Source organism: Bos mutus, chromosome 2 (assembly GCF_027580195.1).
Source record: "Bos mutus isolate GX-2022 chromosome 2, NWIPB_WYAK_1.1, whole genome shotgun sequence".
Taxonomy (NCBI): Eukaryota; Metazoa; Chordata; class Mammalia; order Artiodactyla; family Bovidae; genus Bos; species Bos mutus.
The window spans coordinates 29,124,610-29,150,007 of NC_091618.1; the positions used below are offsets into that span (position 1 = coordinate 29,124,610).

Here is a 25,398-nt window from a genome sequence, read left to right on the forward strand (position 1 = left end):
GACACAGGGAGATCCTACTCTGCCCATTATCCTCTGGCTGCCCAGTGCCACTTCCTGGGCCTGGCCTCTGGGGCCCTCTTCCAGTCCCTCCAGCCCCAGCTCACGTGGTGAAGGGCCCATAGGACAGGCCTTGCTGGTCCCGGTGCTCCTTCCATAGTTTCATGTCGTCCCGTACCGGGTACTTGCCCTCTTGGCGCATCACTTGCTCCAGGAGTGGGGCACTGGCCAGGTGCACGTGCATCTGAGGCCCTACTCGGTTTATCCATATTGGGCCGTACTTGGCCTTGTTCAGCACCTGTGGGGTTCAACCAAAGCTGAATCATGATGGCCTAGGCAAGCAGGCACTTCCTGGAGAGGAGAAACAGGATAGAGGAAATGTCCGATGGCCACACCAGAGCAGGTGGGCTGGGCAAAACTCACTGTGTAGGAGGTAGGTGCTGGGATGGCCTGTAGTCTTAAAAGGAGAACACTGGACAAAATGGTGACACAGGAGTTAAAGTATTGAGAGCAATGAGTAGCTGGCAGAACTGGGGGAACTAAGGTCTTAGAGGAATGAAATTTTGGAAAAATGAGATACCTGGTAAACTGGAGTAGGCTGAGGTATGGGTATTGGGGGTCCAGGGTTTTAGGGAAACTGAGCCCTTAGTGAAGTACAGTAGAATGTCTATGGCCCCTTCATGTGTGTGTGCTCAGCTGCTCAGTCATGTCTGACTCTTAGCAACCCCATGGACTGTAGCCTGCCAGGCTTCTGTGTCCAGGGGATTTCCCAGGCAAGAATAGTGGAGCTGGTTGCCATTTCCTATTCCAGGAGATCTCCCCAACCCAGGGATCCAACCTGAATCTCTTGTACCTCCTGTCATAGAAGGCATTTAAATTTCCTGCAGTTTGCTTCCAAACATGAGAAGATAAGCATCTCGTGTAACCAATAAGAAAAAAGAAACACAACTAGAAATGCCAGGAAAAATAAGAAGCTGAATGAGAAAATCAAGATGTAAGTATGAAGTAAACTATGTGGCATGAATTTTTTTAATAAAAAATCTTATTAGCTGTGTTAAGGAAAGTAATTCTCAATATTTTATCTTAGAATTTCTACAGCACTTGACAGTTGAGACACATAACATCTATGAAATTGACATTGCAAATGAATGATGTTTTTATAGTTGTTGAAAATAAGGGAGAAAACAATATGTTTTGGCAGGGGGAGGTAAAACTTTAAAAAATCCAGAAATACTAAGATTAAATTTATTAGCTAAATTACCCTGAAATAAAATGAAACATAGTGCTTTCCCAAGTACTTCATCTTTCATAATCTGTTACTGAATATGTTTTAAGAGGATCGGATGTGTTCCAATATCAAAATTAGTCCAAAGGGTTTCTATAAAAGAAACATTGTAATTATGGACACAAGGGACGTCCCTGGTGGTCCAGTGGTTAAGAGTCTGCCTTTCAATAAAGAGGACACGGGTTTGATCCCTGGTTGGCAACTAAGATCCACATTCCACAGGGCAATTGAGCCCACTTGCTGCCACTTCCAAGGTGTGTGCCACAACTAGAGAGAAGCCCGAACACTGTACTGAAAGATACCACAAAGATCCTTCATGCCACAGCTGGGACCTGACACAGCCAAAAATAAAATAAATAAACTTTTTTTAATTATAGAGAAGAGATTTTTATGCAAATTATAGAACTCATAGTCCATAGAATCATCAATTTTACTGGGTCTTACTGTTGACATTAAATACTAGTTTCTTATCTGAAGTTTGATTTCTTTTCCTTCTGTTAAGTTCAAGTAAAATGACATGTAATGTTTTTATATAATGATGCAAACAATACTTATCTCTAGGTCATGGTTTATAGATAGTTTACTTTCTTCTTTATACTGTGATTTGTTTTTCAAGTATTCTACCTTCATCTTGGAATCAGAAAAAAATCGTATTTTAAAGGACCAGATTAATAAGCTTGGGCACCACTTCTTGCCTGGAATCCAAAGCTCCTGGCACCACTTCCTGGCTATTGGTTTGGAATTTTCTGGGACATTTTCCCCCATGCCTAGACATTGCTTTCTTCCCTCTTCCTTCATACTCCTCTTCTCAGTTAGTTTACTCGGTGGAACTTAACAAGGATCTATTTATGTAAGAACTTATTTTAGAAAGACACCAGAACACCTGCTGAGAGATGTGTGCTATGTCTGTGAGCCTACCATTAAGCCGTAACCTGAACCAGTTAGAGAGCCCTAGCGTTCTCAGATACGTCCTATCTAAATGCCCCTTTGCAGACCAGAGTCCCCTGGGGATCATCTTCCAGGATGAATGGGAGGGCTAGCCTCTGCCAGATGAAATTCCAAAGATGGACAGTATTAAATTCATCCAATACTCATTTATTGAGCTCATATCCTGTTCCTCCTATACTGATCTAGGGGCTGGGGACACTGCTGTGACCTACCCTTTTACAGTTTATTTACATCCTAAGGTGTGAGCCACGTAGTTAAGAATTGGATTACTTATGCTTATAAATGGTTCCTTAATTTTTTTAAAGATTTTTTTAATGTGGACCATTTAAAAAGTCTCTATTGAATTTGTTACAATACCGCTTGTATTTTATGTTTTGGTTTTTCGCCCGAGATGCTTGCAGGATCTTGGTTCCCTGAACAGGGACCAAACTCATACCCCCTGCATTGGAAGGTGAAGTCTTAATCACTGGACCACCAAGGAAGTTCATTTCCCAAATTATTTTGTAGATGTAGATGTCTGTTTCTTTAACTAAAGTGAAAGTCTTCAAGGACAGGAACCATGTTGTACTTCTTTATACCTCCCCTACTGCTAGACACACTGATAAACGCATTACAGGCACTCAGTAAATATTTAGCAGTTGCCAATGAATCAAGTGGAAGAATAACAAGCTGCAGATAAAACAGAGCTTATGAGACAGAGTCAGAAAGGAAGCAGGGGAGAGGATACATAGGACACTGATAACAACGGCTCCACTGGGGCAGGCATTAATTTTAAAAAGCCTGGCAGGATAATGTGAAAAGGAAATTAAGAGAATAATTCTAATAGATAATTATAATAGCATCTTTTATGGACTGAATGTTTGCATCTCTCCAAAACTCATGGGTTGAAGCCCCAACCCTCAGTGTATATTTAGAGAAGAGACATCTAAGAAAGTAAGATTAAATAAGAGCGGGGCCCTGATGCAGTAGGATCAGTAAGTATCCTCCTAAGAAGAGACATCAGAGAGTTCTCTGTGTGTGTGCACATACACACACACCCACCAAGCAAAGATCATTTAAGTACACAGGGAGAAGGTAGTTGTCTGCAAGCCAGAAAAACTGTTACAAAATACAAGTCTGTGTGCCCAGTGCACAATGAGGCCAAACAATACCAAAACATCAGAATTTGCAGCAGAGAAAGGCTTACTGCAGGGCCATGTGAGGAGATAAGTGAGTGGCTCATGCCTTAAAATCCCTGAACTTCCTGAAAGCTTTCAGCAAAGCCCTTTTATAAGAAAGATGAAGGAGAAGGAGGGGCATGGTTGTGCCTGCGTGCTTAGTTGCTCAGTCGTGTCTGACTCTTTGCAACCCTATGGACCGCAGCCTGCCAGGCTCCTGTGTCCATGGAATTCTCCAGGCAAGAATACTGGAGTAGTTTCCCATGTCCTCCTCCAGGGGGTCTCCCCGACCCAGTACTCAAACTACACATTTCTTGTATCTCCTGCATTGGTAGGCCAATTCTTTATCATTAGCGCCACCTGGGAAGCCCGGGGCATGGTTTAGTTGTTGCAAATTTCTTGATGTCCAAAAAAAAAAAAAATTTCTTGGTGTCAGATCCTTTGTTCTTGAGGTCAGATCACAGTCAGGTCACCATGTACCTATAAACCTCCACCAAGACAAATGTTATTCTCTATTCTGACAAAAATGGGCAAGGGCCCATGGCTCAACTTTCACCCTCTCAGATCCAGGCCCTGGCTAACAGGAGGGGGTCCCTGTGTGGGCTCATGACCCTGTTCAGCAGCATTCATCTAGTACCCAGTCTGGGTCCTCCCGCCAGTGCCCATGCCTGGCTGAAGAGGCAGTTCTCAGCTGCTGGCACCTTCAGGGCCAGGTTCCCAGGCTCAGCCCAGCTGTCATCACTGAGGGAGCCAGGTACCCAGGACCGAGCTGGCCCTCAGGCTTTTCACTTGAGACAATCATTTGTATAGGACCAATAGGAATACTTGTTGTAGCACAAACCAACCAGCTCACAAGAATCACCCTTCTTTGAAAATAGCCCCAACCACAGAGCTGGACCTGAAGTAGTGACGTGAAATGTCCTTTCAACTTAACCCTGACCTCTGGTCACCTCCTAGGAGTAAATAACCAATCTAAACTGTACCTATTTTTGAAACTATTTGAATGGAAAGCCTGAAGTTGGATGAAGGTTACTTCCATGGCAGTGTCCAGTTTCTGAGGCCTACATGGACTGTGACCCATGAATATTGCCACTGCCATTAGGTTGCAGAGGTGGGGATAGGGGAGAAGTTCACTGCTGCCTTGAAGCCTGGGGCCAGCTAGTGGGCGGCCCTTGCAAGGACTCAGGAGCTCTTCAGGACATAGCCCCAGCCTTCAGCCCGTCCCTGGGCCTCTCTAGATTACCCCACCAGCCCCAAGGCCTGAGGGCCTGGAGCGCCCTGGGGAGAAGACTACGATCCACCTCTTACTGTACCCTTTACCACAAGGACCACAGTGAGGTCCACTGTTGGTATAGTGGGACCTCAAACTACTGTGCTAAGGCTGTAACACCAACAGTCTCCAGCTAATGGGCATGTGCCTGCTCTACCCGTTAGAAAAAGACTCTCACCAGAAATCAACTATGCTGGTACCTTATCTTCTACTTTCAGCCTTCAGAACTGTGAAAAAAATTTTGTTGTTTAAGACACCCAGTTTGTGGTATTTTGTTAGAGCAGCCAAAGTAAACTAATATATAACATCCAAAAGAATAAAATTACTAATAATAAATTTAACCAAGGAGGTAAAACACTTGTACACTGAAAACTACAAAACACTGCTGAAAGAAATTAAAGGCCTAAATAAATGGAAAGATATCCTATGTTCACAGATTGGGTAACTTAATACTGTTAAAATGGCACTGCTCCCCCAAGTGACCTACAGATTCAATGCAATCTCCATTAAACTTTTCATGGGCTTTTCTCAGAAACCAATCCTCAAATTCATATGAAATTGCAAGAGCCCTACACATAGCTGAAACAATGTTTAAAAAGAAAAACAAAGATGGAAGACTCATACTTTCTGATTTTAAAACTTATTACAAAGCTACAGTAATTAAAACAGTTTGGTAATAGCATAATGATACACGTATAGACCCATGGACTAGAATCAAAGGTATCCAGAAATAAACCTAAATATCTATGGTCAATTGATTTTTGACAAGAGTGCCCAGATCATTCAGGGGGAAAAGAACAATCTCATCAATAAATGGTGTTAGGACAAATGGATAACCAAGTGCAAAAGAGCAAAGTTGGACCCCTACCTCACTTCATGTACAAAACTTAACTCAAAATGGACCAAAACTCTAAATAAAAGAGCTAAAACTATAAAACTCTCAGAATAAAACACAGTGGAAAATCATCATGATCTTGGATTTAGCAATGGATTCTTAGATTTGAATAGTAACATATGAGCAATAAAAGGAAAAAAATAGAAAATTGGACTTCATAAAAATTTAAAACTTTTGCATATCAAAGGACTTTATCAAGAATGTGAATAACAATTTACATAATGAGAGAAAATATTGGCATATCATATATCTGATGAGGGTTTAATATCCAGAATATACAGACAACTCTTTAAAACTCAACAAGAAGAAGACAATCCAATTTTCAAAGGATGAAAGCACTTGACATTTCTCCAAAGATATACAAATAACCAATAAACACACAGAGATGTTCGACATCACTGATCATTAAGGAATGAAAATCAAACCCATAAAAAGGAAGCATTTTATATCCACTTGTTGTTTAGTCACTAAGTTGTATCTGACTCTTTTGTGACCCCGTGGACTGTAGCCCACCAGGTTCCTCCATCCAAGGGATTTACCAGGCAAGAATACTGGAGTGGGTTGCCATTTCTTTCTCCTGGGGTTATATCCACTAGAATGACTTAAATCCAAAAAACTGAATACAACAAGTTGTTGGCAAGCAGGTGGAGAAATTGAAGCCCTTGTACATTGCTGATGGGAAAGTAAAAATAGTGCAGCTGCTGTAGAAAACCATTTGGCAAGTTCCCAAAAAGTTAAACATTAAGAATTACCATATGATCCAGCAATTCCATTCCTAGGTATATACTTAACAGAAATGAAAACATATACCACACAGAAACTTGTACAGCAATGATTATAGCAGGATTACTTAGAGTCGTCAAAAGGTGGAAACAACCTGAAAGTCATCAACTGATGAATGGGAAAGCAAATTGCGGGATATACATACAATGGAATAGTATTCCACCATAAAAAGGAACAAAGTACGGGAATACAATACAAGCTAAAATTTGGATGAAATTTGAAAACATATGCTAACTGAAAGAAGCTGAGACAAAAGGTCTCATACTGTATGATTCCATTTATATGATATATTTGAAAAGGCAAATCCATAAAGATGGAAAGCAGATTAATGTTTATACCAAAGGGTGGCATGAAGGGGAATGAGGAGTGACTAATAACAGGGTCTCTTTCTAGGGTATCAAAATTTGAAAAAGTTATGAAACTAGAGAGAGGCAGTAGTTTTATAACATTAATAATACACTAAATGCTGCTGAATTGTGCACTTTAAAATGGTTCATTGTTTTATACTTCATGAATTTCCCCTAAGAAAAAGCCTAGAAGTTTGTGATAACTTAAAACCTCCAGAGGCTCAGAAAGGGCCCTGCTGAGATTTCCCCTCAGCAAAGAGAGAACAGAAAGGGAGTGAGGGAACTTCCCCTGAGTTGGCTCTTCTGTGGTTCCAAGACTTCCTCTCTTGTGAATCGAGAAGAAGAGAGGACCAGACCAACCTTTCCTTTGCCTTGCCAGCTACTTATATAGGATTAAAGATCAGGTTTTAAGGGGTGTTTGCTCATTTGTTTATTTGCTCTGGGAAGAAGACACCAGCAGAGTCTTTTTTTTAGAAATGGGAATTCCCCCTATTGCACAAAGTTGTTGCCCTTATAACTTCTGGAGGATGATTTGGCAGCCAATATATATCAAAGGCCAGGATTACCGGGGTCCAGCCCAGGTTGGCGGAGAAGGCAATGGCACCCCACTACAGTACTTTTGCCTGGAAAATCCCATGGATGGGGGAGCCTGGTGGGCTGCAGTCCATGGGGTCGCTAGAGTCGGACACGACTGAGCAACTTCACTTTCACTTTTCACTTTCATGCATTGGAGAAGGAAATGGCAACCCACTCCAGTGTTCTTGCCTGGAGAATCCCAGGGACAGGGAAGTCTGGTGGGCTGCCGTCTATGGGGTCGCACAGAGTCAGACACGACTGAAGTGACTTAGCAGCAGCAGCAGCAGCAGCCCCTGTTGGATCCAGGGATTCCCTCAGGAGGATGGCGTTGGTGATTAGAATAGCAAAGCAGAGATTTATTAGATGCTCAATAATAACTGGTTTACGCGGAAAATCAATATAACCTGTGACACCAGGTTAGCTCTGACCACAGAGGCCGCAGGCGCCCTCTCAAATAGTGGAAGGTGCCCCACCTTAGGCACCTTCTCGAGTGGGTCTTAGAAGCCCAGGTAAATAAGTAGTCGCAGAAGACCCCCGCGCTCCAATTGTTTTGGCATGAAGGAAGAACAGAACAGAAAAGGAAGAAAAGGAAACAAGAAAGAACGACACAGGGAGACCAAGCTTTGGTGAACAAGGCCCGTAGCTTTATTTTCAAAGGGAGCTTATATACCCTAAGTTGCACATAGAGGATAATAGGGGGTATGAAATCATGCAAAGTCAGCAGTCTTTGATCCTTATTGAGACCAGGCTTTCTTTTCTGCAAATTTATCATATACAAATGGTTTAGGTGATTTACATCATCTTCTGGCCAGAAGGCCTGTTAACATTTTATGACTCTGATAAAGGTTTGTCAACCATAAGACTTATTTTCTCTAGGAGTAATTATTTTAAAGTTTGGCGCCATCCTCCGAAGGTGTTAGATACAGTTGCATTCCTATAGGGCAAAGGTGCAGTGGGTTTACAACAAAGGAAAGAATTTATTACCTTAAGGGTCTAAAGTTGTTAACACCAAGGCCACTACTTATTTTTTCTACATCCCAACTATATTAATTAATACACTTCCAAGGATACAATACAGGGGATGTGGAAACTTGGCAGCAAGCATTGGCTCAACAATGAAATCTACTAGTTCTATTCTGACAATTTCTAACTCTCCGAGAAGCTCTATATTATTTGAGTATCTTAAGCTTCCCGTGCCTCTCCGCGGTTGGGAGACTGTAAACAATCGTATGTGTAGCTGTAGAAGTCCGGGTAAACCTGTCAGGCAAGTTAGAGAGCCATCTGAGGGGTTTGTATTTAAACACTCCTATTATGCCCAGGAGGCTAATTAATTAGCTTGAGCTCTAAGTTGATTTCCTTCAGAGAAAAGGTGGTTAGGGATAGCCCCCCCCCCGCCCCCAACCCCCGTGACTGTCAGAGGAGTTGGTAAAAGTCGTGAAATAGTAAAACAGATTTTGGTTTTTGGGTAGACGCTCAGGCAGGCCCAGAGAGGCACCCCTCGAGTTCTGGCTCGCCTTGCCCACCAGAGCTCTCTGCACGACCTTTGCCATGGGTGGGAACTCCCGTGCTGGCTCCCGGCACTGGATGAAATCTTTTACTGCACCAATTCCACTTTCAGTTCAGTTCAGTTCAGTCGCTCAGTCACGTCTGACTTTTTTCGACCCGATGAATCGCAGTACTCCAGGCCTCCCTGTCCATCACCATCTCCTGGAGTTCACTCAGATTCATGTCCATCGAGTCAGTGATGCCATCCAGCCATCTCATCCTCTGTTGTGCCCTTCTCCTCCTGCCCCCAATCCCTCCCAGCATCAGAGTCTTTTCCAATGAGTCAACTCTTAGCATGAGGTGGCCAAAGTACTGGAGTTTCAGCTTCAGCATCATTCCTTCCAAAGAAATCCCAGTTGGATCTCCTTGCAGTCCAAAGGACTCTCAAGAGTCTTCTCCAACACCACAGCTCAAAAGCATCAATTCTTCGGCACTCAGCTTTCCTCACAGTCCAACTTTCACATCTATACATGACCACTGGAAAAACCATAACCTTGACTAGATGGACCTTTGTTGGCAAAGTAATGTCTGTCTTTCAATATGCTATCTATCTGTGTATACTTGAAATTAAAAAAAGAAAAAAAAAAAAAGAAAAGAAAAAAAAATATGCTATCTAGGGTGGTCATAACTTTTCTTCCAAGGAGTAAACGTCTTTTAATTTCATGGCTGAAGTCACCATTTGCAGTGATTTTGGAGCCCCAAAATATAAAGTCTGACACTGTTTCCACTGTTTCCCCATCTATTTCCCATGAAGTGATGGGACAGGATGCCATGATCTTCGCTTTCTGAATGTTGAGTTTTAAGTCAACTTTTTCACTCTCCTCTTTCACCTTCATCAAGAGGCTTTTTAGTTCCTCTTCACTTTCTGCCATAAGGGTGGTGTCATCTGCATATCGGAGGTTATTGATATTTCTCCCAGCAATCTTGATTCCAGCTTGTGCTTCTTTCAGCCCAGCATTTCTCATGATGTACTCTGCATAGAAGTTAAATAAGCAGGGTGACAATATACAGCCTTGACATACTCCTTTTCCTATTTGGAACCAGTCTGTTGTTCCATGTCCAGTTCTAACTGTTGCTTCCTGACCTGCATACAAATTTCTCAAGAGGCAGGTCAGGTGGTCTGGTATTCCCATCTCTAGGAAAATTTATTTTAAGGAGCTAATTCATGATGTGCAGGATATTTAGTGATAGATATATTTACCAAACCTTTATACATTAAAAAATCTAAACATATAACAATATAACAAGCTTCAGTATATTCTCATGTAGCCACAATGCAATACCCATTAAAAATTGTTACTCAAGTGATAGTAAAAGATATTCATATTTTAGTAAAGGGCAGGTTATAAAAGAGAGTATATGGTATGCATTCATTCAAAAAGTAAATATGTGGATGATGCATGGGGGAAATGTGGAAGTCTATTCACCAAAGACAAACAAGCAGGATTAATACCCTGAAGACTATGTGTATATTTATGCATTCATTTCACAAATGCTTTTTTAAAAAATTCTATTTATTTCTTTTTGGCTGTGCTGGTCTTCATTGCTGTGAGGGCTTTTCTCTAGTTGCAGCAAGCAGGGGCTACTCTCTAGTTGCGGTACGCAGGCTTCTCATTGCGGTGGCTTCTCTTGCAGTGCACAGGAAGGCTCTTGGGCACAGGCTCAAGAGTAGTGGCACGTGGGCTTAGTTGCTCCACAGCATGTGAGATCTTCCCGAACCAGGGACCGAATCCATGTCTCCTGCATCGACAGGTGGATTCTTTTCCACTGAGTCACCAGGAAAGCCCACAAAAGCTTATTAACACCTATGTGTGCCAGACACTTAATATGTACAGGGTGCTGAGATGGAAGATTTGGATTTTCTTTGTTTTGTGTCTTTATATTTTCTGATTTCTCTACGATAAATAGAGAAATTTACCAGGTATTACCTCTGCAAATTACTTCAACTAAGTCAAAATGACATTCTCTTAAATGTGTTATGTAATCACAAATAATAGTAGGCAACTCATATTTATTTGCCTTTTTTTAGAACAAGGGTCATCTTATAGGAAAAAAAATGTGCCTGTCTCATTGTCATGGGTTCTGATTTCAAGTTAGTCATCCACAGCTGTCCTGCTCGTTTCAGCTGAGGGGTCAAGATTGCCTGGAAGGAGATTTTTGCCCTGGTTTCAGTTCCAGCACAGGGGCTCTGTCACTGTGTTGGGTAATAGACTGGCGGTGGCACCCTCCTGATCTTGCATGTGTCTGCAGACACAAAGGCTTGAACCCTGTGTCAACCGAGAAAAATGCACAACCTAAAAGTTGAGAATTATGTTTTATTCAGTGAAATTTCTGAAGCCTTAAGCCCAGAAGGCAGCCTCTCAGATAGCTCTGAGGGACTGCTCCAAAGAGGTGAGTGAGGAAACAGTACATGTAACAGCTTTTGCAACAAAACCCAGGTAGTTGGAACATCAGAAGATTACTGTTACTTAAAGAAAACCAGACATCTGCAATTAATGAACTTAGTGCTTTTCTATGTGAAACTGTTGGGTGGCATTTTGAGGGTCCTCTGAAGAGCTCTGTGTGGTTCTTTATGTCTCGGTGCAGAAAGAATTCCACAAGAAGCAAAGTAATGACAAGAAGTGGTTTATTAGAATAGGATGTTTGTGAGGCTTACAAGCAGCCGGGTGAGGATGCTATACCCCAAGAACTTACTTGGCTACAGTTTTATAATAAAAGGAAAAGCAGGGTGGTGGGAGAAGACCTTTTTGTTTTTCTTGAGTAGATGTCATGCTTCCATCATTAGTTCCTCCTCCAGGTTGAGCAGGGGAGTTTTCATGTCCTTACATGGTCAAGCTAGGTCCACAAATTATTGCTTTTTATGTGTGTAGAGAGCGTGTCCTAACTTACTGAGCTCACTGGGCAGGCTGTGGGCCTCATGCCACCGTTGTTTTATTGTTTTGGGGCCTGTCTCATGTTCCTATTGCATGATTGTGTTGCTCATTAAGCAAGCTTGCTCGGTCTTGTGGTTAAGTAAACTTGCTTTCTTAAGTAATCATTAACTTAACAAGGGTATCCCATATTTTATCTACTTATAATCCCCTAGTAGGATTAATTATTTAATTATCTACTTTGTCCCTTTATTCTGTCCCTGTCACATATATGCAAGAGTCTGGGCTCATTGAAATCATTCCTTTGATATGCACTTTAGCTACCTAGGGCCAGTATCCTGCTCTTTTCTACCCTGGATCCCCTCTCAGCTGATTGCTGGGGGCAGGTCCAGTGGCCAGTGACTTAATGACCACAGTATCCTGTGTTGACTGATACGGCAGGCAACATTTTTTGTCCACACCAGCCTTCCCTGAGGCTGAATGCCCTTTCCTCCCATAACAGAACTGGAGACCTACATGTAGCTGTCACCCAGCTATCTCCCTCCCTATGTCCCCTATATCTCCTGACAGGCATTAAGTCCCGGTATCCTGAAGAGTTTCCCATCGCCTCTGAGTTCTGACCAATGTGGCTGTGCTGTTCTCCCCTCTTAGAAAAGAGCTACAGATAATAAAATCTCTTCCTGAAGGCTAGCAGGGGCTCCCCAACAACCTGGTACTCCACAACTCAGCATCGCAGTCATCTGACCCCTTTTGTTTAGGGCTCTTCTTTAGCGTGTGAGGGGAGGAGGAAAGTGGTGGTGGGTGGAGGGGTTGGGCGGCCAGGTTAGGAGAGAGTAGACCCATCCTGCATCTTCTCACAGTCCTATCTATTTTGTCCATAACTGGCCACTGAAAAGTGAAAGTAAGTGCAAATTTGTCCTTTCTGGTAGTGGGTGGGGTTGGCTGCCTGAGCTGGACCCCTGGGCTTCCAGCCACTGTGGAATTCCTGAGGTGCCTGTTCTACATTCCTGTGTCTGGGTTTCTGTAAAAAAAAAAAAAAGCAACTATAATAGTTTGGGGCAAGAATTACAGTGAAGAGAGAACAAAAGGGGAAGTGATCCTGCAAGTGAGGAGTCTGAGGCCATTCCTTCTACTACTTTGGCAAAAATGTGAAACCAGTAATACAATGTTTAATTATGTGACTTTCCAAAATGTTAGGAAACTTCCTCTAATGTCCAAAGTTTTAAATGTGTAATGTCTTTTTTAAAAAATAATTTTATTTATCTATTTATTGTTGGCTGTGCTGGGTCTCTGTTGCTGCATGGACTTGCTCTAGTTGCGGGGAGTGGGGGGCTACTCTTTAGTTGAAGTGGGCAGGTTTCTCATTGCAGTGGTTTCCTCTCGTTGTGGAGCACAGGCTCAATACTTGTGGCTCGCGGGCTTAGTTGCTCCGCAGCACACAGGATCTTCCTGGACCAGGGATCAAACCTAAACCCGTGTCTCCTGCATTGTCTACCACTGAGCCACCAGGGAAGCCCCAAAGGAAATCTTGATTAGCAAGATAAAGATCTCAGCAGGGCTGACTGCTAAGCCCCAACAAGGTTTGGAGTGAGCTTGTCACTCCAAATGGTTTCTGAAAACAATGTTGGAGTGATAACACAGAATCCCTCTAGCAGTCGAAGAAAAACTGCTATCTTTTACCAACTAAAAAGCAGTATGTTCCTGATATAAATACTGTACTTGCAAAAGGAACCATACTCCAGGGGTGTTGCCCACCTGCTCCTGACAGACAGACTACATGGGATTTTGAACCCTCTCCCCGCAAATATTGCTGGGAGAAATATCAACAACCTCTGATATGCAGATGATAACCACTGGCAAAAAATAAAGAGGAACTAAAGAGCCTCTTGATGAGAGTGAAAGAGGAAAGTGAAAAAGCTGGTTTAAAACTCAACATTCAAAAAACTAAGATCATGCATCTGGTCCCTTCACTTCATGGCAAATAGAAGGGGAAAAGAGGAAGGAGTAACAGATTTTATTTTCTTTGGCCCCAAAATCACTGCTGATGGTGACTGCAGCCATGAAATTAAAAGACACTTGCTCTTTGGAAGGAAAGCTATGACAAACCTAGGCAGAGTATAAAAAAACAGAGACACTACTTTGCCAACAAAGGTCCACATAGTCAAAGCTATGGTTTTTCCAGTAGTCAGGTATTAGATGTGAGAACTGGACCATAAAGAAGGCTGAGCACCAAAGAACTGATGCTTTTGAATTGTGGTGCTGGAGAAGACTCTTGAGAGTCCTTTGGACTGCAAGGATATCAAACCAGTCAATCCTAAAGGAAATCAACCCTGAATATTCATTGAAAGGATTGATGTTGAAGCTGAAGCTCCAATAGTTTGGCCACCTGATGCGAAGAGCTGACTCATTTGAAAAGACCCTGATGCTGGGAAAGATTGAAGGCAAAGAGAGAAAGGGCAGCAGAAGATGAAACGATTAGATAGCATCACCAACTCAACAGACATGAATCAGAGCAAGCTCTGGGAGACAGTGGAGGACGCAGGAGCCTGGCATGCTGCAGTTGATGAAGTTGTAAAGACTCAGACACAACTTAGGGACTGAAAAACAACAACCTCCCCAAAGCTGATAAAGTCACAACATCCTTTTAAAAATGAAAGTGGGACCCCAGCAGGCCAACTCACAAGGTATGGAATGGGATCCCAGTGGGCAGTGGCAGGACCTGATTGCTGGTGGACTTAGCGACAAGGGGACAGGAGTCCTTAACCATTGTCCTGAGAGACTAATGAATTCTACTGGTGGTTAGAGTTAAAGAGAAAAGTGTTAGTTGCTCAGTCGTGTCTGACTTTGAGATCCCATGGACTAGCTTGCCAGGCTCCTCTGTCCATGGAATTCTCCAGGCAAGAATACTGGAGTGGGTAGCCATTCCCTTCTCAAGGGGATCTTCTCAACCCAGGGATTGAGCCCAGGTTTCCTGCATTGCAGGCAGATTCTTTACCATCTGAGCCACCAGGTAAGTCCTTTTAAAGGGGAAAGGACCCCACACAATTTTTTAGAAGCATTCCATGATTATTCCTTTCCCTTCTGTATTACCAGGAAAGTGAAATTGCCTGGCTAGGACAGGAGGTTGTGACTATACATAAAATATCTTTATTCATCCAGGGTAATCAGCTCCTCAGAGATAGACTGAGACCCCTTCTTATAAGGAGCAGGAAAGGAGAAACTGGAGATAGATTTGGCTAAAAATCTAATGAGACTCTAGAAGTTTGGTTGTTCCCAGTAGCAGATGCAAAAGCCACACCAGTTCTGCTTGTTGAGAAGGCAGATGGAAATCAATTCATCACCTAATGACTGACTTCAAGCTCCTAGAATTCCAGTTGAGCTATTTCAAATCCTAAAAGATGATGCTGTAAAAGTGCTGCACTCAATATGCTAGCAAATTTGGAAAACTCAGCAGTGGCCACAGGACTGCAAATGGTCAGTTTTCATTCCAATCCCAAAGAAAGGCAATGCCAAAGAATGCTCAAACTACTGCACAATTGCACTCATCTCACATGCTAGCAAAGTGATGCTCAAAATTCTCCAAGCCAGGCTTCAATAGTACATGAACCGTGAACTTCCAGATGTTCAAACTGGATTTAAAAAAAGCAGAGGAACCAGAGATCAAATTGCCAACATCCACTGAATCATCAAAAAGCAAGAGAGTTCCAGAAATTTTTGCTTTATTGACTACGCCAAAGCCTTTGACTGTGTGGATCACAAAAAAACTGTGGAAAATTCTTAAAGAGATGGGAATACCAGACCACTTGACCTACCTCCTGAGAAATCTGTATGCACGTCAAGAAGCAACAGTTAGAACTGGACATGGAACAACAGACTGGCTCCAAATAGGAAAAGGAGTACGTTAAGGCTGTATATTGTCACCCTGCTTATTTAACTTATATGCAGAGTACATCATGAGAAACGCTGGACTGGATGAAGCACAAGCTAGAATCAAGATTGCTGGGAGAAATATCAATAACCTCTGATATGCAGATGACACCACCCTTATGGCAGAAAGCAAAGACGAACTTAAGAGCCTCTTGATGAAAGTGAAAGAGGAGAGTGGAAAAAGTTGATTTAAAGCTCAACATTCAGAAAACTAAGATCATGGCATCTGGTCCCACCACTTTATGGCAAATAGATGGGGAAACAGTGGAAACAGTGACAGGCTTTATTTTGGGGGGCTCCAAAATCACTGCAGATGGTGACTGCAGTCATGAAATTAAAAGATGCTTGCTCCTTGGAAGAAAAGTTATGACCAACCTAGATAGCATATTAAAAAGCAGAGACATTACTTTATCAAAAAAGGTCCCTCTAGTCAAAGCTATGCTTTTTCCAGTTTTCATGTATGGATGTGAGAGATGGACTATAAAGAAAGCTGAGCGCCGAAGAATTGATGCTTTTGAACTGTGGTGTTGCAGAAGACTCTTGAGAGTTCCTTGGACAGCAAGGAGATCCAACCAGTCCATCCTAAAGGAAATCAGTCCTGAATATTCATTGGAAGAGATGACGCTGAAGCTGAAACTCCAATACTTTGCCACCTGATGCGAAGAACTAATTCATTTGAAGAGACCCTGATGCTGGGAAAGATTGAAGGCAGGAGGACAAGGGGACAACAGAGGATGAGATGGTTGGATAACATCACCGACTCAATGGACATGAGTTTGAGTAAGCTTTGGGAATTGGTGATGGACAGGGAGGCTTGGCGTGCTGCAGTCCATGGGGTTGCCAAGAGTTGGACACAACTGAGCAACTGAACTGAAGCTCCTACCCACTCTGGTCATGAATACATTATTGATGACATGAGGGTGGAGGAAGAATAGGCAAAGACTAATTAGGGCTTGTTGCAGTGAGTCTTTATATCCACAATGAAGCCATCATCTCACAATCACCCACAATCACTCACAATTTCCCACAGAGGGGAAACTATAACTTCCTGGAGGGCCACTGTAACTCAGGCCTGGATTTATAGTGGAAATCACGAATGCCCAGATGATGGTTAGGTGGAGCAATTTATTCAATGGGTACCATCAATCTTTGAGGGACAGTTAGATCTTCTCTTGTGCCCCAAAGAGAGACGCTGGAAAACTATCTGGTTCTAGGCAACCGATTTTCCAGAATGGAAGCCTAGACACAGATCGAGATAAGTGCCCTTCAGGCTAAGAGAGGGTGTTAATGGCTTGAACTGGGTCCCACTGGCAAATTTATCTGTTGAAGTCCTAAGCCTAGTACCTCAGAATGTGACCTTATTTTAAGATGATGTCTTTATAGAAGTAATCCAGTTAAAATGAAGTCATAAGTATGACTGGGGCCCCCATAAAAAGGGGAAATTTGGACATAGACGCACATAAGTTCAAGGGAGAATGCCATGTGAACATGATGATCGTCATCTACAAGGCCTGTGCCAGTGACTAACAATTATGCAGACAGGAGCTGTGGCAAAGTTATGTGGCTACTAGGCACTGGCTCTCTAGGGGTTTGGATATGGTGCTTGCCTGACGTCACCACTTAGAACACTCCATTTGAAAGATACTGTCTTGCTTGTTTTTGAGTTCTGGTGGACACTGAGAGATAGACAAAGCAAAGTGTTGCTGCACCCTGATGTGCCTCTCAGGAGGTGAGTCAGAAAGGAGAACACCAGGGGAATTCCCTAGTGCTCCAGTGGTTAGGACTCTGTACTTTCACTACTGTGGCCCAAGTTCAATCCCTGGTTAGTGAACTAAGATACTACAAGCTGTACAGCAAGGCAAAAAAAAAAAGGAGGGGGTGGGGGAGAAAGAAATGAGAACAATGTCCCGGAAAGAAGTAAACCTAGCATTAAGTGGTTAGTCACTCTCTAGATGTGCTGATTCAAATGCAGGGTATATACGTAAACGTTGGGTTTCTTGGGGGCTTCAACACACTGAGGTTCCTGACAAAGCCTTGGCCTGTTTCATGGATGGATCAGCTAAGTTGAAGGCCGTGGGGTGTACTGAGCAGCTACTGTTGTGCAACACGAAGAAAAATGTTTAAAACTATGCATGATATGCATGGAAGGGGCGTCCCTGGCAGTCCAGTGGTTAAGACTCTGTGTCCCCAATGCAGGGGCACAGGTTCAATCCCTGGTCAGGGAACTATGATCCTATATGCTGCAAGGTGCAGACAAAGAAACAAAAAAACTATGCACAGAAACGCCGCTCACTGGGCAGAGTTACGAGCTATGGTACTTGCCTTGAGAAGACCTATGCATAAATATCCTGTTACATTTTCACTGATTCAGGGCAGTTTGGGCTGTTACCTGGCTGCAGGATGCCTAGATGGTCAAGTCTCCGCCTTTTTGAAGATACCATTATGGCAGCAGATTACACAAGATCCAAATTCCCTGTGTGTGACCCAGGTGATGTCTATGGAAAAGGTGTTCTTGGATGAACATCAGTGGAATCAGCAAACTCATAAGACCTGGGATGCGCATTGCACAAGGCAGGGTAAATGGTTCACAATCCAAGACTGAGCCCCAAAACAAGTTGTTTGAGCACACAAAGTCAAGAAAGCCTGGCAGACTGCCAGCTACAAAGGCCAGTGGCAAAGGACACTTTGGGGCACATAGCAAAGGGGTACTGGATCTGGCCTGTCCTGGCAAATAGACTGTGTAGGTCCCTTATCATTCTCGCAAGGATGGCATTGGACACTGGCTGCAGTAGATACCTTTCCAGGGCGTGGCACTGCCATCTTCATCCACACAGCAGATGGGGGTGGAGCACTAGTGAAAGACTCTTAGATGGACTGTACTACATATTCGGATTCCCAAGAGCAGCCAATCAGACAGTGGCACCACTTTTATAGTAACAACTGCCTACCAGTGGGCAGCTACTTGGGGTATTCACTGGATCTTTCATGCCTCATATCACTCCCAGGGAGCAGGTGCCATTGAAAGAAGAAATAGACACTTAAAGGAGAAACTGAAAAAGCTAACTGGACAACCAAGGCTCAGTTCCCAGTGGACACTTAAGAAAATCAGTCTGGACTATAAATGTGGCAATTCACCAGAAGAGTACCTCCTGTTTAAGCAATTTTTCATTATGATGTGGGGAAGGTGGCAAGAGGTCCAGATAGGCTGTAAGACACCCGAACTACATAATTCCTTCTTCTCATTCTTCCATTTTTCTTCCCACACCTACCCCCTTGGGAAACCAGGCCACCGGAATTTGCAAGTAGAAAGATGAGTCAGGGAGTGAACTACTCAAACTTGATGCTTCTTCAGTCACCATCTCTGCTTGCCGCTGTTGCACAATCATAGATGTTGATGCTAATGACCATGATATGAGGTGACAACTCCTAAGGTGGTCTTGATGTGGCCCCCATGTCAGGAGGTGGGAGATTTCTAGGGTGGTACCAGGTATACAAGAAAGAAACAACTGAGGCACCTCAGGAGAAACCAGGGATCATGTGAGGGTAAGACACAGGAGGATGGGGACAAAGAATAGAGTGACTGCTAGAGAGACTGCTCAAACTGATCATGTGGCTGTGAAAATGACAGGCGCACCTGTAGCGTGTGGGACATCGGAGATCAACCCTGGGAGGCTGGGGGTGGAGGGAGGGACTATTAATCTCTCTCTTTCAGTTCTTGTCTACAGACATCTCACCAGTTTAATCCAGACTGCTGTCACCACCCTCAACTTGACCACTGGCCAGAGAGAATCTGATCTGAAAACTCTCAGAAATGTCCCAAGATCCAGTGACATCAGAAAACTAGTCTCCACTAAAGATGACAGAGCAAGATTAACTTTCTGGACATTGATTTGGCCTGTTCGGCCTCATCCTGCTACCGTTGGCCTCTTTTGTTTATTCATCAGTCACGGGTTGTTCTACATGCTTCAGCGTGGGTGGCAATAGACAATCACACTGCCCAGAACTTCTGTGGCCCAGCTGAGGTGGGGGAGGTGTGGTTGCTGACAACTCTAGTTGTCCCCTGAACAGGGAGCCTGGGTGCAGTCTGCTGCTGCTGCTGCTGCTAAGTCGCTTCAGTCGTGTCCGACTCTGTGCGACCCCAGAGATGGCAGCCCACCAGGCTCCCCCATCCCTGGGATTCTCCAGGAAAGAATACTGGAGTGGGTTGCCATTGCCTTCTCCGGTAGTCTGCTGCAGTCCAAATCAGATCAGATCAGATCAGATCAGTCACTCAGTCGTGTCCGACTCTTTGCGACCCTATGAATCGCCTAGTCAAACTAGAGAGAGTCATGGTTGTAGTGACTTCCACCTGATGGTGCCTAAGACAAACAGAACAGATTTGGTATGAGCTCCTAACAGTAAAATTAGAATATCTATCTGGGGACTTTCCCAGTGATCCAGTGGCTAAGACGCCGTGCTCCCAATACAGGAGGCCAGGGTTTGATCCCTGGTCCGGGAACTAGATCCCATGTGCCGCAATGAAGATCTAAGATCCCACATGCTGAGACTAATACCCGATGCAGCTAAATAAATATATAAAAGTAAATATTTAGAATGTCTGTCTGATGGGGTGATCTCTGCCTCTGAGAATCCTTAGCTGGATCAGTGAAAGGTCAGGGTTGGAGCCATGGGGCAAACTCACACACATATCCACACATTCAAAGACCTGAGCTACAGCTTAAGAGCTCAAAACATGAGTTTTGGCAGACTTTGTGATCCTCCTGGAACATGAGAGACTGAAGGACTGTACGGTATGTCATTATATCTCAAGAAAGCTGTCAGAAGGAAAAAAAAAAAACACATTAAAATCATGTAAAAGTGAAAGTGACAGTCACTCAGTCATGTTCGACTTTTTGCGACGCCATGGACTGTAGGTAGCCCTCGAGGCTCCTTTGTCCATGAGATTCTCCTGGCAAGAATACTGGAGTGGGTTGCCATTCCCTTCTCCAGGAGATCTTCTTAAACCAGGAATCGAATCCAGGTCTCCTGCATTATAGGCAGATTCTTTACAATCTAAAATCTCCCTTCAAATAAAAAAAAACGGAATATTGCCTTGTGATGTTCTATTCTCCTACTCAGGGGCCTGTTTGGTTTACTGATGATGGTTCTTTAGGGAGGCTCTCAGCACAGGAAAAACAACACTGAAACAGCAAGTAAACAGTCGGAGGACAAAAGTGAACTCATAAACACCAAGTGCTTTTTGGCCAGTGTCAACAAACCTGGCCCGAAAAGCTGGCAACCATCTAGTAGATAAACAGACAGAGAGATGTAACTTCAGGCACAGGGCACCCTTTTGCCTCCCCTGACAGATGCCAGCAAGAGGCATCATTTAGGGTCAAAGGTGAAGAGGAGTCCAGCTGGGACAGTCATGAGTCAGTGCTGTCCAAGTGTCATCAAGAGTTTAGCCTCAACCCCCTCACACAAGTGGAATTCACATTTCCAAGTGACAGAAGGTGCTGAATATTTAACAGCATTCCCAGGTTCTCCTTGCTCTGAATCTTGCCTTGAGCGCTCTTCTCAAAGATCAGACCAAGCCAGGTGTCCATATGGACTCATGATGAGCATGATTACTTGTATTTTTTATTATGAATATTTTAATGTGTGTGATTTAAAAAGTAACACTATATACTGTCCCTCCAGAATCAAGAACTTTTAATATTTGTCATATTTGTTTTAAATATTTTTTAAACATGAAAGCATTTCAAAGTCCCCTTTTTATCTTTCCCTTTGCCCTGGCCCCAGAGCAGCCACTACCTTGAATTTGAAAAGTGTTTGTTCTGTCAATATTTATGTAATTTTATTACATATTATATGTAATATAATATGTAATATTATATACACACACAATGATAGCTCATATCATCTTCATGTGGCTTTTAATTTCTAGAAATATTGACAGTATCTTACATATCATGCTTATTTAAATTATATGCAGAGTACATCATGCAAAATGCCAGGCTGGATGAATCACTCTGGAATTAAGATTGCTGAGAGAAATATCAATAACTTCAGATATGCAGATGACACCACCCTTATGGCAGAAAGTGAAGAGGAACTAAAGAGCCTCTTGATGAAAGTGAAAGAGGAGAGTGAAAAAGCTGGCTTAAAACTCAACATTCAGAAAACTAAGATCATGTCATCTGGTCCCATCACTTCATGACAAATAGATGGGGAAACAATGGAAACAATGACAGACTTTATTTTTGGGGGCTCCAAAATCACTGCAGATGGTGACTGCAGCCATGAAATTAAAAGACATTTGCTCTTTGGAAGGAAAGCTATGACAAACCTAGAAAGCATATTAAAAACCAGAGACACCACTTTGCCAACAAAGGTCCATATGGTTTTTCCAGTAGTCATGTACTAATGTGAGAACTGGACCATAACGAAGTCTGAGTGCCAAAGAATTGATGCTTTCAAACCATGATGCTGGAGAAGACTCCTGAGAGTCCCTTGGACAGCAAAGAGATCAAAGCAGTCAATCCTAAAGGAAATCAACCTGAATATTCATTGGAAGGACTGATGCTGAAGCTGAAATTCCAATACTCTGGTTAGTTGATACGAAGAGCCAACTCATTGAAAAAGATCCTGATGTCAGGAAAGATTGAAGGCAAAGCAGGAGGAGAAGAGGGTTATAGAGGATGAGATGGTTGGATGGCATCATCCACTTAATGGACATGAGTTTGAGCAAACTCCAGGAGATAGAGAAGGACAGGGAAGCCTGGCATGCTGCAGTCCATGGAGTTACAAAGAGTAGGATACAACTGAGCAACTGAACAACAACACATATCATTTTATACTCAACTTTGGTTCTGAGTTCTATTTCTTTAATGGAAGATAGTTGATTTACAATATTGTATTAGTTTCTAGTATACAAAAAGTAATTCCATTTGACATATATATATACACATATGTATATATATTTTTCTTTTTCATATTCTTTTACATTATAGGTTATTACAAGATATTGAATATAATTCCCTGTGCTATATAGTAGCTCCTTGCTGTTTATCTATTTTATATATAGTAGTGTGTATCTGTTAATCCCAAACTCCTAATTTATCCCTCTCCCTGCTAAGTTCTATATTGATATATAAAAGCTTGTGCATGCATTACAACTATTGCATAGTGTTCCACTATATGACTATATCACAATCTATCTACCCTGTTGATGGGCATTTAATATGCTTCTGAATTTTTTATTTTACAAACAAAGCTACAAAAAAAAACAAAACACTTTTGTGCATGTGTGCAGCCATTACTTTGACAATCATAAAAATGTCTGCTTTTATGCAAGACAGAAACACTGTCATAAGGTTACAAAGACATGCACAGGATAGGTGAACAATAAGAATTTCCCTCTGACTGTTTACTGTAGAGAAACAATGGGCTGAGAGTAGAGGAAGATCTAAAGGTGATCCAAGAAAAGGCATTGCCTGTGACATCTTCAGAGAGGCTATTAGGAAAACAGAAGTATTTCCCAGCCCAAAGCCACGCTCCTGACACACCCAGAGGCAAACCTCTGTACACTGTGTACACCTGCCAGTTGGGCTGGTCTGGAGTGGAACAATGAGAGTATTCCAAGAACAAGGACAAGGGTGACGAGCAATGGACACAGAACTAAAAAGAGGGTGCAGACACAGAAGTGGACATCAAAAGTAAGGACACAGAGCCAAACAGGAGTACAAGAGGAAGACCTATTAAAGACTTCAAAATATTATGCTGGACCAGGAAGCTAGGTCAGCCATCCTTTTATCTCTTGCTCTCCATTCTTTTGTTGTTGTTCTTAAAAATTTTAAAGGGAATATGTATATGCACACTGTTAAAATGTAAACAGTACAAAAAGGGTACAAAAAGACTCAAAAGTTGGTGAATTATGCCTGGGCAGGATGAAGCCAGAGGAAACTCTGATGGAGGTTCATAGCAGTCCTGCAGTAAAAAGTTAAGTCTTTCTCCTAAGTCTCATGTCCAGACTCAAGACTCTTACAGAGAAGCAGCTGAAATTACCAATTTCTTGTGTGTCCTCCCAGGGATATTTTATACACATTCTCTCTCTCTCAGTAAAAAAATTTCAAACAGTAAAAAACTTTTGCCTGCAATGCAGGAGACCCTGGTTCAGTCCCTGGGTCAGGAAGATCCCTTGGAGAAGGGAATGGCTACTCACTCTAGTATTTTTGCCTGAAGAATTCCATGGACAGAGGAGCCTAGCGGGCTACAGTCCATGGGGTCACAAAGAATTGGACACAACTAAGCACGATGGCATATTATATGGTTTTGGACCTTACTTTCCTTCCATATCATAGCAAGAAATTCATATTAATACACATAGATTTAAAAGATTTAAACATTTTAAGATGTTTTTAATTTATTTGTGTATTTTTATTTTGATTCTGCTGGGTCTTTGTAGCTGCATGCAGGCTTTCTCTAGTGGCAGCAAGAAGGAACTATTCCCTAGATGCAGTGCCCATGCTTCTCATTGCGATGGCTTCTCTTGTTATGGAGCACAGGCTCTAGGGCATGCAGGCTTCAGCAGCTGCAGCACGTAGGTTTAGAAGTGTCAGCTCTCAGGTGATGACTCAGTAGCTACGGTGCACAGGCTTAGTTGTCCTACAGGATGTGGAATCTTCCTGGACCAGGGATTGAACCTATGTCTCCTGAATTGGCAGGCGGATTCTTAACCACTAGACCACTAGGAAAGCCTTCCTGCCTCTATTCTTTTTAATGGTTGCATAAAATTTCATTGTATGAATATACTGTAACTTAATTAGTTCCCTACTGCGACATGTAGGTCATTCTAACATTTCCCAATCAGAAATACTGCTATATTGAATAATCTGGAATATTTCAATGACCACAAATTTTATCTGTAAGATAAAAATTCTGGCAGTGCATTTGCTAAGTTGGTATAAGTGACACTTTATACCCTAATGGTAACGGTAATCACGTCCGACTCTGCGATCCCACGGACTGTAGCCCACCAGGTTCTTCTGTCCATGGGATTATCCCAGCAAGAATACTAGAGTAGGTTGCCATTTCCTTCTCCAGGGGATCTTCCTGACCCAGGGATCGAACTCGAGTCTCCTACGGCTCTTGCATTGGCAGGCAAATTGTTTACCACTGAGCCACCTATACCCTAATACCTAGTTTCAAATTTCCCATCCCTGAGTCTTTAAAGCGATACATTAGACTCCACCAGAGTCTCAGGGACAATTTGTAAATGTCTGCCAGATGAGACTGAGGAATATTTGAGCCAAGTCAAGGTAACTGGAGGATAATCTCGGGAAGGCTTGATGGTAACCTGAGCACTGGGAAAGAAAATCCATCTAATCAACGGTATTAGCCAAACTGAAGAAAGAATGTGTTAACAGGATGAGAGAGGTCATTACAAAACCCAGAAGGAGGAGCCAAACAGCAAAAATAGGCAGTGTTTATCTCTGAAGAGAGAGAGATACTTAATCTAATGAACAGGCACCAGAGAAGCACGTTCAAACAGGTTTATCCAAGGCCTAGATGAAATTTTTTTCCATGCAATTCTATGCTTTAGTTCTGTACACCAGGCAATCCATTAAAGCAGTTACTAATTTCTCTCCCTAGGTACCTGGATTCTAGGAAGAGGTTAAGCCTATTAAAGAGGGCCACATACTTTTTGATACCTCTGCCATTAATAGGTCAGGTCTCCATCCTCTTCTCTAGGTTCTGGGTGTGCTCTGTAACTGCTCTGATGGGTAGAATACAGCAAAAATGATGCTAGGCCAGTTT

The 25,398-nt window shown here is 42.7% G+C and overlaps 1 protein-coding gene across 1 annotated transcript in view; it reads right to left on the minus strand.

Moving 5' to 3' along the window:
- CYP27A1 (cytochrome P450 family 27 subfamily A member 1) overlaps positions 1-25,398 on the minus strand; it is a 41,763-nt gene that overhangs the window by 6,937 nt on the left and 9,428 nt on the right. Inside the window, exon 2 of the mRNA XM_005889664.3 lies at positions 105-295. Within this exon, the coding sequence (XP_005889726.3) occupies positions 105-295 (191 nt within the window). The remainder of the gene's footprint in view (positions 1-104; positions 296-25,398) is intronic.